The sequence below is a fragment of the Balaenoptera ricei genome, chromosome 20 (genome assembly GCF_028023285.1).
Source record: "Balaenoptera ricei isolate mBalRic1 chromosome 20, mBalRic1.hap2, whole genome shotgun sequence".
Lineage (NCBI taxonomy): Eukaryota > Metazoa > Chordata > Mammalia > Artiodactyla > Balaenopteridae > Balaenoptera > Balaenoptera ricei.
The window spans coordinates 50,386,483-50,400,468 of NC_082658.1; the positions used below are offsets into that span (position 1 = coordinate 50,386,483).

At 36.9% G+C, this 13,986-nt stretch overlaps 1 protein-coding gene across 2 annotated transcripts in view; it reads right to left on the reverse strand.

Annotated features, from left to right (window-relative positions):
* Positions 1-298: 298 nt before the first annotated feature.
* YWHAE (tyrosine 3-monooxygenase/tryptophan 5-monooxygenase activation protein epsilon) overlaps positions 299-13,986 on the reverse strand; it is a 40,110-nt gene continuing 26,422 nt past the window's right edge. Inside the window, exons 2-7 of one of the 2 annotated variants that reach the window (XM_059906775.1) lie at positions 11,706-11,905; positions 9,231-9,337; positions 8,360-8,566; positions 6,098-6,234; positions 2,905-2,951; positions 299-1,267 (exon numbers count right to left, since the gene is read on the reverse strand). In XM_059906775.1, coding sequence (XP_059762758.1) covers positions 2,944-2,951; positions 6,098-6,234; positions 8,360-8,566; positions 9,231-9,337; positions 11,706-11,905 — 659 coding nt within the window. In that variant the 3' untranslated portion in view covers positions 299-1,267; positions 2,905-2,943. The remainder of the gene's footprint in view (positions 1,268-2,904; positions 2,952-6,097; positions 6,235-8,359; positions 8,567-9,230; positions 9,338-11,705; positions 11,906-13,986) is intronic. The other variant, XM_059906774.1, reaches the window with a different exon arrangement.

The following is a 13,986-nucleotide window of genomic DNA, read 5'->3' on the forward strand; positions in this document are numbered from 1 at the left end:
GATCCACAATTACACCTTGTATTATAAATACACACTGGCACTTTAATGATTAAAATAAACATCGTGTTGTTATCTGGTTTAGAAGACAGGATACTTGCACTACTTATACTTGTTCTTCACAACCAGGTTACAGGTATTTTCCCCCCAGAAATATACATCATTTTTGGGAAACAGACAAGTGATTTACGGAAGGAAAAAAATAAATGGGATCTTTTTCACATTTAGGCAAACAATATCATCAATATGTTCAGACTAGAGATTTTATTTTAGAAGGATAAAGGATGGAGGCGCAATGATGTTTGGCATTTTTAATTTAGGTTTGTTTTATTTAAGTTTAATGTTAATCCATGCTGTGTTTCAGTAAGAACAATACAGATTCTGTATCTGTGGCTCCAGTCAGATATCCAGTAGTACAAATTAGCTTCAAGTTACACATACTGAACAAAAGAGGTTGAGCGAGCGAAGGAGGGGAGGGACGGGGCCCAGGGGGAGAGGGGAGGAGAAGAAACAAAGAATTGAACACGCATGCAGGCTTTTCCATTACCACCTTCAATGCTAACCTGCTTCAGAGGGAGAGTAAAGTAGGCAAGAATGAGCAGCCACGGATTGTTGAACTGTTACCAGCACCATGCTTTTCAGCAACATTTCAGCAGAGTTTGAAACACTTTTTACAGCAAAATCATTACAACAAACTCCCCAAACAACCTTTAACCACCTCAAGCTAACATCCAATTAATTTTAAACATTGGTATAAAATTCAATTTAAACAATTAGAAAAAGGGAAAATGATACCACATACACCTCTATAGTGTGATTAACCTTTCTCTTAGATGCTTGCATCACCTAAAAGTCTAATGGCTTTCAAATGTAATTTCCATTTCTAATGGTGATCTTGCCACATCTGGCAGGAGACAATACAGTAATGCTGAAAAAGCCTCTATGCAGTCCTGTTAGTGTCTTAAAGAACCTAAAAGCTGGAACCAGTAAAATCCACAGAAATTCACTCTTGCCTTTAAGAACTTTTGAAGACTGTTTTTAAAAAAAAAAAAAACAAAAACAAAAACAAAAACCAACAGGGCAGGAACCTAAATTCTGAGACCAAATGTAAAAGTCAGATTTGGTGGTTCTCAGTGACAATGGGGGAATTTCCAAGAGGGGTGGGATGGGAAGGTGTGGGGTGGTCAGAGATGGTTTCTCTTGTTGGCTTTTATGTCTCACTGATTTTCATCTTCCACATCCTGCAGCGCTTCTTTATTCTGCTCTTCACCTGCAAAGAAGAATGACAGTTAGTTATTTCATAATGACTAAACTAGGCTGTTGTGGTCATAAAGGTATCATTCCAAGCATAGACTCCTTATATTTGCTACAATTGGTTTAAACACAGACAGGCAAAGGATTTCTACCTTGACACCTGAGATGCCTAAGCCAAGAGGTGCTGCTGGATCAAGGTCCTGAATGATCAACAGGATGAAAAAAAGAATTGATGCACAGTAAAAGTCAGTGTTTTTATGCTAAAAAAGCTCTTAAGTAGACAGCCAAGGTAACCATATTATTAAAATGATTTTCAAGCTTTCATGTATATCTTGAGTCAAAATACTCTTTCTCAATAACCTCACCTCTTCAAGAACCAAGAGTACTTCATAATTTTTTGCAAAATCTAATTTTTCTGCAGGTCCCATTATCAGAAATGTTTCAATAAGAGAACTGAGCAGCAAAATTCTTCAAAGGAGTTCTACAGTTTTAGAGGGAGGATTCTGCTTTTGTAAACGAATATTTTACACATTTTGTATCCTGGACAGTCACACCAAACCATAACCACAATTTCTCACTCCAAAGTGGAATAGCATGCTCAAAGTAAACCAGACCACTGAGGTTATTAAAGAAGGGCATTTGGACCAGTTCTCTCATGCCACTTTTCTTTTCCCTTTGAACATGATGATTAGCCTGAGGAGTTTCAACTGCACTATGACATGCAACAGAAAGCCAGCCTATTTACCAGAGAATCATCTACCTATTAATAAGCATTAAATAAGTCAGCCATAATAAGGAAGCATGCAGGCTTTTGCCAAAAAATAAACGGGTAAAAGTTACATTCTTCTTCTTTAACAAACCACTTGTAATTCCTATGTAGTTACTAGTTTGATCAAAATAAATGAAAAATCAATTAACTAACCCAACAATCATAATATGATAGTTCAGACAACCCATCCATTCATAGTGCTTGTTAAATTACTTAATTAGAATGGACAAATGACACTAAGACCGGCTGCCTACAGACATAAAGCAAAACTCTGAGGAATGCTTTTAAACAGTCTTAAAGACCTTGATACAATAAATGTTGTCATGGCAATAAGGGTTAAGTAAAGGTAGTTTCAGTGTTTTTAACATTTCTTTTGTGATAAAAATATTTGACATTGATTGTTTAAGTCTAAAAGTACTTAATGTACATAAAGATTTTTGACTCACATTTAGAAAAAGACGTGCAAGGAAAGACAAAAGTAACTATTTACTGAGGGAAGAAATGATGGTCCACCCAACTGTTCCCCCAAAGAACAATAATGTATTCAAACTTAGGAAATGGTAGGAATGTTCACTCTCATTTTTAACAGCCATACACTGCCAAAATACGGTTAACATACAACAATAGAGCACACTCTAATTTACTCATAAGCAACCATTAGATTTGCCAAAAGTTCCAAGTAACTTTGGCATAAAAATACTGTCACATAAGTCACACCCAAACAGAGGTAGACAGGGGTAGCAGATCATAAATGTCTTAGAAGGTTTCACATCCTGGAATGTAGAACAAGCAGTTTTTTAAGCAACAAGATGATGATATGCAGGCATGATTAGTGAAGAACCAAAACCAAAAGCAGAATTCACTGTGCCATGATAATGACTTACAAAGTAGAGTTTTTAGGAAAGGAAGAGTTGGATTTTCCTTTAGGAATCTATATTGCAAGGAGAAAGGGAGGGAGAACAATCATATGAAAGCAACATTACAAGAAAAATAAACCAAGAGCAGGGCAAAGGAAAACATCAATGATTTAGGGGAGTCAGATTTTGGTCTTTTTACTTTGTATGAACTTCACTCTAAGAAATAATCTGTTCCTTTTTAAGAGGAAGAAATAATATCCTCTTAAAAGGTATACAGAAGGGGGGCAAAAAGATACATACATATCTTCAGATACATATTTCTTTGCCCAGTTTCTAGATTTGGGGGGGAGGAGGGGAACGGGCAGAGAGAACACATTTCCTCTCTATGGATTTGTGTATTTAACAGTCCTCTGACCACAGGTTAAGAGAAAAGGACTGAAATCACTTGATGAGAAAAAGTGGTGCTCCCTTTAAAGAATTATGTTTCAACAGACCCAGACAGACATTAACATATTCTGCAGTTAAAAACATATAAACGTGTAAGTAAAGGCCTGTGAACAACATATACTTCTTCCTTTACAAACCCTCAATTCAAAAGGTTTTTGACACCATTTTTCATATTTAAAGTAAAAAAGAAGAAAACCATCTAAATAATCCTTAAAATAAATGCAAGTAACATCCTGACCAATTTCATGACCAAAATTCTTCTACATTCAGCATTGATTCTAAATTACAAAACCAGTTTAATGAAACATGTAACACTCTACCTTTTAGCAAAACTGGCAAATAATTTCCTAGTACCGACAACAATTTGTAAATTCAGATAGCTTGTTAATATTGCTAAAATTTCAAGATAGACCACTTGAATTTTTCACATTAAACTGCTTCATAATTCCAAATATTTTGTGACAAACCTCTTAAATGAAAATCAGTCTGTTTCAACCAAATTTAATTAATTGGTCAATTTACAAAGTGAAAAGGAATTGATGCAACTGAATTTCACTAGATTTTTAAGTGTTTTAGCATTAAAGAGAAATCTACCCTAAAATGTAATAAAACATTTTGTACAAAGAACCTTCCCAACTATGAAAACGTAAGAAATCTAAAGGTACCCTATTTTTAAATGATCCATTTCATAAAACAATGCTCAATAACCAAGAAAAAGCATATCTTTGGTTCTGTATAAAAATGGAGTGACATACAGTCTACCCTCAATCAATTCTTGGTTATGAGTGATAATGAAAAATACAGACTTTATTTTTGTAATCTAGCAACTTAGTCATAAGAGCTGGCATCAAATGTCTAAAAAAATTTGCCTTTCAAAGTCACCTTCTTTTTGTTATTTTTCACCCTCAAAAAAACATCCCCAGAGGTCAAAGAGGTATAGAGCTTACTTATATTATAGGTCAATACTGCTTACCAAACTCTCCACATGCTTTCCTTTTATCCCCTCAAACAGGCAGAGAGATATTAGTCTTCTCTGAGCTGGGGGTGACTGTGAAGAGTCCACAGCTATCTGGCCATTCTTCTTAGTAGTTATTGTTAGAATACAATAGAATTTAAAGCTGGAAGGAACCTTAGTCATTAGTTCAGAGACGGTTACATTGGTTTTGAGTCCCACAGACTGGTAGTGGTTGCCCCTCAAGTGCTGTGTTGAATGAAAAGTCATCTGTGGCTCCATCTGGCTTTGTTGGTAAAGTGTGCAAGTAGGTCACATGTGCCACATATCTCAAGCCAACCCTAGTCAAGTTTCTAAATAGTTCATCAAGCTGGTGCACTTTAGAAGCTGAGTCACCTAATTCTCACTTCAGTACCATGACCCAAGATAATTCTAAAATCTGACTCTATCCTTCCACTGCCAACCTACATGCCCTGACACCCATTTTCAAATACATCTTTAAAAAGTATGTTTCCAAATACAGTACAACATGTTGGTTTGACCAATGGAAAGTACAGCTAGCCTCAAGCAATACAACATATGCTTCAGTTTGGGTAATACACTCTTAAAGGATCTGTAGCTGAAAGTGACAAGAAATTTTATTTCCACTTGCCATACCACCACCACCAATTACAAAAACTCTCATAATTATCATGCCACACTAGTTTGTGTCCATCTCCCCGTCCCATCCCCCCCCCAATGATGTACCATGGATTAAAACAATTCTTTAGAAATGGGCAGAATAAAATATCCTTTAAAATCAAGAAATGTGACAAATTTGGCCTTTTACATCTGGAAGAAACATTAAGCACCCACCCCACCCCACCACCCATCACAAGATTAAATTTTATAAAATATTCTAGTAACTATTTACAACTGCAATGCTAGAAAACAAGACACTACACCACACCTCTTAAATAAGGACCTATGGGCAGGACATGCCATTTGTTGTGTAGAATACAGAGGTAAACTAGTTCTTTTTTTAGATAAGATTTCCACACAGAAAAGATGCTTCATAAATATCTACTTATAACCATCTAGTTTTTGGTTTTCTTTTTTTAACATCTTTATTGGAGTATAATTGCTTTGCAATGGTGCGTTAGTTTCTGCTTTATAACAAAGTGAATCAGTTATACATATACATATGTTCCCATATCTCTTCCCTCTTGCGTCTCCCTCCCTCCCACCCTCCCTATCCCACCCCTCTAGGTGGTCACAAAGCACTGAGCTTATCTCCCTGTGCTATGCGGCTGCTTCCCACTAGCTATCTATTTTACGTTTGGTAGTGTATATATGTCCATGCCACTCTCTCACTTTGTCACAGCTTACCCTTCTCCCTAACTATCTAGTTTTAACCTGAGGATTACCACTCAGCCAAAGTAGTGATCATGACAGTCAAATACAATTAAACTTAGACCCCCTAAAATCGAATCTGAGGAATGATAATATGAACTGCTTCCTTTCCCTCCATCTTTCAAAACACAGTGTGAAAGAAGAGGTAAACTAAGTTTAGCAAACAGTATTAGAGGCAAAACTTTAAATCTCTGAATATTAACAAAAGATCCCCTTTCCCAAACAGTTATTTTATTTTATCATCTTACAGACCAAAATGGAAGACTGTACTTTGATATCATTTCCGGTAAAGGCAGTAATCAAAATTTGATAGTTTGGAGGATAGGCTGTTGACTCTAAATTGTAGCTTAATGTAAAGAAATCCCAACTTCTAAGAGTAAACAGGTCCAACAACTGAAAGAGACAACACTTTAACTTCAGTCTCCTTACCATCACCCTGCATGTCTGAAGTCCATAGTGTCAGATTATCACGTAATAACTGCATGATAAGCGTAGAGTCCTTATAGCTTTCTTCACTCAGCGTATCCAGTTCTGCAATTGCATCATCAAAAGCTGCTTTTGCCAACCTACAAGTGTTTACATAAATGTATTACAAAAATAAACTAAAAAAGTCCAAAACCAGAATTGGAAATGACGTAAGTTAAATTTCAGTCTTTTCTTCAGTTATCACACAGTAATAGCGACACTGAATGCTTGGGTTTAGGCACTGAAATAAAGGAAAAGCAGATGTAACTTATGAAAATTAACTTCCTATTAACTCCCTTTTTAATTTTGTAATCCATTAACTTTGGAACTAGTGGAACTTTTGGAGTTCCACTTATGACTATGCTTTTGACAAGTAGACCAAATCCCATTCTAATCCATCACCAAAATACATGCATATTAAAGGTATCTCCAAATTCTAGTCAACAGTTCACTTATTTAACAAAGTTTTAATGCAAAAAGAGAAAATTCTGGGACAGTATCTCACAGTTTAATCCAATAGAATTTAATGTTAATGGAGCAAGGAAGAATAATAGGCAATCTAGAACTCACAAAAATGTGATCATATAAGCCAATTACTACAGTTAAAACGAAACAAAATTCACATTCACTTATTGAGTACTGTGTACTATGTACACCAAGTGACGATGGGCACGGGGTGGGGAAAAGAAAAGAGGAAAGAGAGACATAACCTGGGTCCACAATGAACTTTTTAAAACATCTAAGAATAGAGGGACTGACACATAAATAACTACTATAAAAGGAGGATGAAGTGCTATCCTGGACAAAGTACTTTAGGGACCCAAGAGGAGGAACAAATGGGGAAGTCATATTTGAACTAATTAATGGGTAGGAAAAGAGCACAAATGGCACACTTCAGATTAAAGCAAAAGCATGGAAAGGACTAAGTTGAAGCTACGTGTGGGACAGCTAGCCTGGAGAATGGCAATGAAAGACCAGTACTATCAGCTAAACAGCTATAGCTTCTTTATTAGTTAAGACATATTACCTGTTTGGATAAACTCGACTAGCAACATTTAGAATGTGTTTAGATAAATTAATATTTATTTGCATTCAAATGAATCCACCTTACATCAGGAAAATCCTTTCATGGAATATCTGATTCCTACATACTCAAGAACACTGAAGTTACAAAGAACAAATACATTATTCCTATTATATGAGGTATCTAAAATAGGCAAACTCATAAAGACAAAGTAGAGATTACCAGGGACTGGGGCAGAGGGACATATGGAGTTATTGTTTAGTGATTAGTTCGTTTCAGGTGATGAAAAAGTTTTAGAAATAGTGGTGACAGACAATATTGTGGGTGTACTTAATGTCACTGAATTGCACATTTAAAAACAAAATGCTAGGGCTTCCCTGATGGCGCAGTGGTTAAGAATCCGCCTGCCAATGCAGGGGACAGGGGTTTGAGCCCTGGTCCAGGAAGATCCCACATGCCGCGGAGCAACTAAGCCTGTGTGCTACAACTACTGAGCCTGTGCTCTAGAGCCCGCAAGCCACAACTACTGAAGCCCGCGTGCCTAGAGCCCGTGCTCCGCAACAAAAGAAGCCACCGCAACGAGAAGCCCACGCACCGCAACAAAGACCCAATGCAGCCAATAAACAAATAAATTAATTAATTAAATTAAAAAAAAAAACAGAATGCTAAACTTCATGTTATGTATATTTAAAAAGTAAAAAGCTATGCACATGAAAATATTCCTCAAATTTATATGTGTATCAAAAATTGGGAACAATCTGAAGTATAAATGGTGGAGTACTTTTACATACATCAATAAAATGCCAAATTTTATGATAGAAAATATAAAATGACGTACACTAAGAGCATAACTATATTAAACACATGCTATAAAGACTGAAAGCTAATATACAGAAATGAAGATAATTCTATTATGAAAATTCCTCATTCCTTCCTCTTACTCTGTAACACGATTCTTTTCAATCTACCAATCAAATTTTTCCCCATCAACATAATTATCCTAACTGCTATCCTAGTGAAATGAGATAGGTCTGTCTTCATATCATCCAGAACAGCTGCATTAAAAGCCAAAATAATTCTTTATTACAGGGCCAAGCCAACAAAGGCAGTCCCAAGGAACAAGACAAAAAACAAGTAGCTATTCTCCTTTGTAACCTTTTTTACTTTCATAGTGAGAGCGTTTGTTCTCTTTCATGACCTACCTGCAGGCACGGTCAGGGGAATTAAGAATTTCATAGTAGAATACGGAGAAATTGAGAGCAAGACCTAAGCGAATGGGATGTGTTGGTGGAAGTTCTGTCATTGCAATATCACTAGCAGCTTTATAAGCCACTAGGCTGTTCTCCGCAGCTTCCTTCCTGTCATTTCCTGTGGCAAATTCAGCCAGATACCTGTGGTAGTCCCCTTTCCTAAAACAAAACAAAAATAAAAGAACAGAATTAGGAATAATGCTTTTTAAATAAGTTGTTAAAAATTTTCTATATTACATAAGATCAAGTATGTGACAAAAACATGAAACAGGTATACTTCAATAATTTCAAAAAGTCTCTTTCAGGAATGACTGACTCATCTATTTAGTTTTCCTCCTCAGAGATTTCACATTGCCAAATATAAGCAAAATCCTAGAGAAATTAACTGAAAAGTCTCAAAAATCAACAAATTTATCACTTGATAGACAAGAATTAAATATAAAAAGTGGTTCCAAAGAATGGCACAACAGTTTGTTAATCATGAAATAAAACTTCCATATAAATTGTTAAGACTGAACTGTGTAATGCACTGCTTGTAGCTAGGGGGGCAGCCCCACACAAGCAAATGAATATAAATAGGTAAAGCGAAACCTAGTACATTTTTACAGTAATAGTCTGACCACCTTAAATGCAGTAATATTGATTCTTCTTAGCAGTGAATCTGCAAATGAGTATTCAAAAATTAATTTAATTCTTGAGACTCACTCCTCCCGTAACTATCTTTCCAACATTAAATAAAATGTTGTAAACCTACATAAAAAAGTGATGATTTTAAGAGAGCCAACATTTAATCTGACATTTTCCCTTCTAGTATAGAACCTACATTTTATAATAGAAAACCTTGGACTCGCCAGTGTTAGCTGCTGGAATGAGGTGTTTGTCCAGTACATCCAGAATGTCACAACAGATTAACTTTAGCTCAGTCTCAACCTGAAAAAAAAGTCAGAAAAATTGTTTAAGAAATTATATATAAATTATCACATTCTATCTCTTGTTTTGGAGAAGAGAACATGCATACCCTTCTCCAAACCGCCCTTCCCTCTCTTGACACAAAAGCAGAGAAAAGTTGTCTCCGGTTTATGGAAAGTCTTTCTTCCTATGTGCCATTACTTAAGTGCTTAAAAAAAAACCTCACGGTTCAGCTACAGAACTAACAGTGATTACTACTTACTAAGTGCAGCACATTTATATTAAGTAGCTTCTTTAATGAGGTAGCAACTATTATCTCCACTTACATGGGAAAACAAAGATTACTATATTTGCCCAAAGATCACTAACTTAAAGAACTTAGAGGCAGAGTGAGAACTTGAACCCAGGTAAGGTTGCATGGTTGGAGTCACAGTTTGTAAGGGATGGAATAAAAATTCAAACCAAGGTATTCTGCTTCCAAGGCTCACATTTCTAACCACTACTATGCTCAACAGCCAACCACCTGAGTGGTAGATCCATAGCCAGTTACAACACCAAAAATCTGTAAACTAAAGGAAATATTGCCACTCGTCCCAATTCGTTTATCGTGCCAAAAACGCACACTACTCCTAAACATATATACACAGTCTGCTTTCCATTTTCTATTACTACAGTGACATTGTTCAACCTTTCCAAATTCATTTCATGCCCTCTGGAACCTCCTCCTTCCCACTGTAAATAATTCGCCCACTCTCTCTTCTCCTGTAATCTCATTCTGATTCTAAGTAAAACCAGCTCTCTCCTGAATGAACTACCTTCTTTATGGCTTTTCAAGTAAAGATAGACTGCTCTAAGAGAAGGATGATTTCTGAATCTCTTTAACTCCTCACTGACTCAGTATGACTGCTCTCCTAATACTCCAAACCCTTCCTCCTTGGAAGCTCATCCACTATGTTTTAATTTCTCAATTTCTGTTATCAGTAGATCTCCGCAGGCTCTTCACCCACATTCACTGAGTATCTACAGCTTACCTCTCCAATTCCGGGTATCACACACCAAGGTATTATCATGTTCCTTTCAACACAGTTCCTTCATCTCAACTCCATGACCTTCACTTGTCCATACTCCTAACTATGCTGTTCTATCCTGGAAGTCTTAAATTCCAGCCTCTTGACTCTTTCATCTTCTCCCAATTTATCAGTTCCTCTCTTTGTTTCCTGTTTCCTTTCCTACTTATCCCAAATCCCACAATCTAGTTCACAGACTTACCGCTTTAGCACTTTCTCATTTCCTCATCCCTCTGAGACACCAAACTTGTCTACCGACAATCCATATTGTTTGTTTCAACATATTTGAAAGTAATGGTCACACTGGTACCAGCTAACCACCTTCTCTGTAACCCCAGGTATGTTACTTAATCACTCAGAACACCTGTTTTCCCATCTATGAACTGGAGTAATACCTACCCTTTACACGGTCATTTAAAGATTAAATACAGTATCTTACACAATTATATATATTACAAATATCTCCCCGTGTTAGTCAATAAACGTTTCCCTTTTCCCTCCCCCTACCAAGTTTACTACTCCCCATGCTAACTTTGTGACTGCTTCTGTTATTTCCCTCACTGTACTCTTAAGAGTGTGTTTAGAATCAGTTTCTCAACAGTGGGGGGGCTATTCTATGCATAACAGGATGCTCAGCAGTATCCCCATTTCTACCCACTAAAATACCAGCAGAGCTGTCAAGTTGTGACAACCAAAAATGTCTCTAGACATTGCCAAATGTCCTCTGAGGAGCAAAGTCACCTCTGGTTGAGAACTGGATCAAACTTTCTTGACCAAAACCCACAATAAAAACATTACATATCTGTATATACCCACATGTAATATGTGAAACAATAACTTTATGAAATAATGTCCAATGCCCTCTGATACTTTCTGTTCTATTAAAAAAACAATGACTAGACTGATCTTCCATAAAGATATTAACTGTAACTGTCTCAACTTTGCACATAACACCTAGCAACTGGTGTGGCATATAACAGGCACACAAATATTTGTTAAATTGTCCTGAATGGTAATTTCAAGTCACTCAATGAAGTATTTTGTAGTTACCACAATAAAAACAAAGATTAAATTAGTTCTTTACTTGTGTGGTGCTCAACACTACTCTCTGCAGCTTCCAGGAAAAAAAAGTTCTTCCCCTCTGTCCCGAAATACTGTATAGCCTGTAATTCCCAATCCAGGTGAGTGAAAGATGTAAATCCATTAAAATGTAAAATATACATTACACAGGTATACAACAATGTGTGTACTAGGCTATGTTCTAAACAGTCCACCACCTAAGACATCATTCTTTAAACTTGTCTAGGATATGACAATCTCACCATTTGCCGATATTCCCGAATCATTTTTAGTTTGTCTTCTCCTCCCTTGTTTTCTTCTTTCTGTTCAATGCTGCTGATTATTCTCCAGGAAGCTCTTCTAGCTCCAATCACATTTTTATATGCAACAGATAGGAGATTTCTTTCTTCAACTGTCAACTCCACATCCATCCCTGCTACTTTCTTCATTGATTCCACCATTTCTATAAGTGAGAAGTAAAATGAGACCGTACAAACTATGTTTTGTTGAAACATCCCTATCACAGTAGATCTTTTTCTGTCAAGCTAATGTAAAACAAAAAACAAATTTTTTAACAAAATAACTTCACAACCATCAAAACTAGTATGAGTAAAAAACTAAAACCGGGCTTCCCTGGTGGCGCAGCGGTTGAGAATCTGCCTGCCAATGCAGGGGACACGGGTTCGAGCCCTGGTCCGGGAAGATCCCACATGCCGCGGAGCAACTAGGCCCGTGAGCCACAATTACTGAGCCTGCGCGTCTGGAGCCTGTGCTCCGCAACAAGAGAGGCCGCGATAGTGAGAGGCCCGCGCACCGCGATGAAGAGTGGCCCCCGCTTGCCGCAACTGGAGAAGGCCCTCGCACAGAAACGAAGACCCAACACAGCCATAAGTAAATAAATAAATAAATAAAATTAAAGAAAAAAAAAAGGAATCTACCTTTAAAAAAAAAAAAAAAAAAACTAAAACCATTTAAAAGATAAAGTAAATTAAGAGCCCAGAAAAAACAGGATCTAGAATATAAATTGTATGGAACCAAAATGACTTCATACAGTATCAAGTATAATTCAGTATGGCTTGGAGGCATCTCTCCCATATTAAGAGAACTAGGAGTGCACACCTATCCATTTCCCAGTAAAAATAATTCAGCTAGCAGTTTAAAACAAAAGTTTTAAATTTACAGGCTCTAAAATGCATTTTCTTCTCAAACAAATTATTCCCCAATTAAATACAAATAAACTGAACTTCCCCAAAAAGTAGTCACTGGAGAAAAGGGAATTCATTCATATAGCAAACATATACTGAGCATTTGGTTAGTCACAAACACAAACTTATCTCTGGGTATTTGCAATCCTTCCTCCTTTAGAAGGGCACCGTCCACCTCCTATGAATTCATTCATTAGAAAAGTTTTGTATGGTTCTCATTTGTCACCACTAGGTGGCGAGCAAAGAAAGGGGCCCAGATAAACCTTGGGAGATCCCAAGTACAGGAAAAAATAGTTAATAAAACGCACGTGAACGCAAAGGAAGAGCCAAAAACAGCTCAATAAACACTAACTGAATAAATATATTAATGAAAACTATGCTTTTAGAAAAAACTAAATGCCATATTAGCACGTGGCTCTCCAACTTTTACTAAGTCAGAATTTTTGGTGATGAGACCCAAGGATCTGCGTTTTAACAAGCACCCTTAGCACACATTCTAAGCATAAGCATACCTTAAAGTACGATGCAGATGGTGACTTTATGAAACACTGCTTAATGATATGATAAATTATGTGTAATCCCAGGAAATGATATGTTTCCAAAAATTAGCCCTTCAGGAATATCAAGAAGTTACATAGTGGGGGGAGTTCCCTGGTGGTGCAGTGGTTAAGAATCCACCTTCCAATGCAGGGGACTCAGGTTCAGCCCCTGGTCGGGGAACTAAGATCCCACATGCTGCGGGGGCAACTAAGCCCGAGTGCCACAACTACTGAGCCGGCAAGCCACAACTAGAGAACCTACATGCCACAACTACTGAGCCCACACACTCTGGAGCCCGCGCACCACAACTAAAGAAAAGCAAGTGTGCCGCAATGAAGAGCCCACGTGCTGCAACAAAAGATCCCACATGCCGCAATGAAGATCCCGCATTCTGCAACCAAGACCTGACCCAACCAAATAAATAAATAAATATTTTTTTAAAAATAGAAGTTAAATAGAAATATTAAGATGGTATGATCTTTAGAAAACAATTCAGTAGTTTCTTAGAGTTCAACTGTAAGACTAAGCAAGCCCACTCCTAGGTATCACCCAAGAGATACGAATATATATCTTCACAAAGACTTTTTTACATACATGTCCACAGCAACTTTATTCATAATAGCCAAAAGGTGAAAACAACCCAAATGTCCATCCATACCATGGAATACTACTCAAGAATAAAAAAGAATGAACTACTGATGCAAGTAACAACATGGATGAATTTCAAACAACATGATGCTAACTGAAAAAAGCCAAACCAGGGAGGGAGGCTCAAGAGTGAGGGGATATGGGGACATAT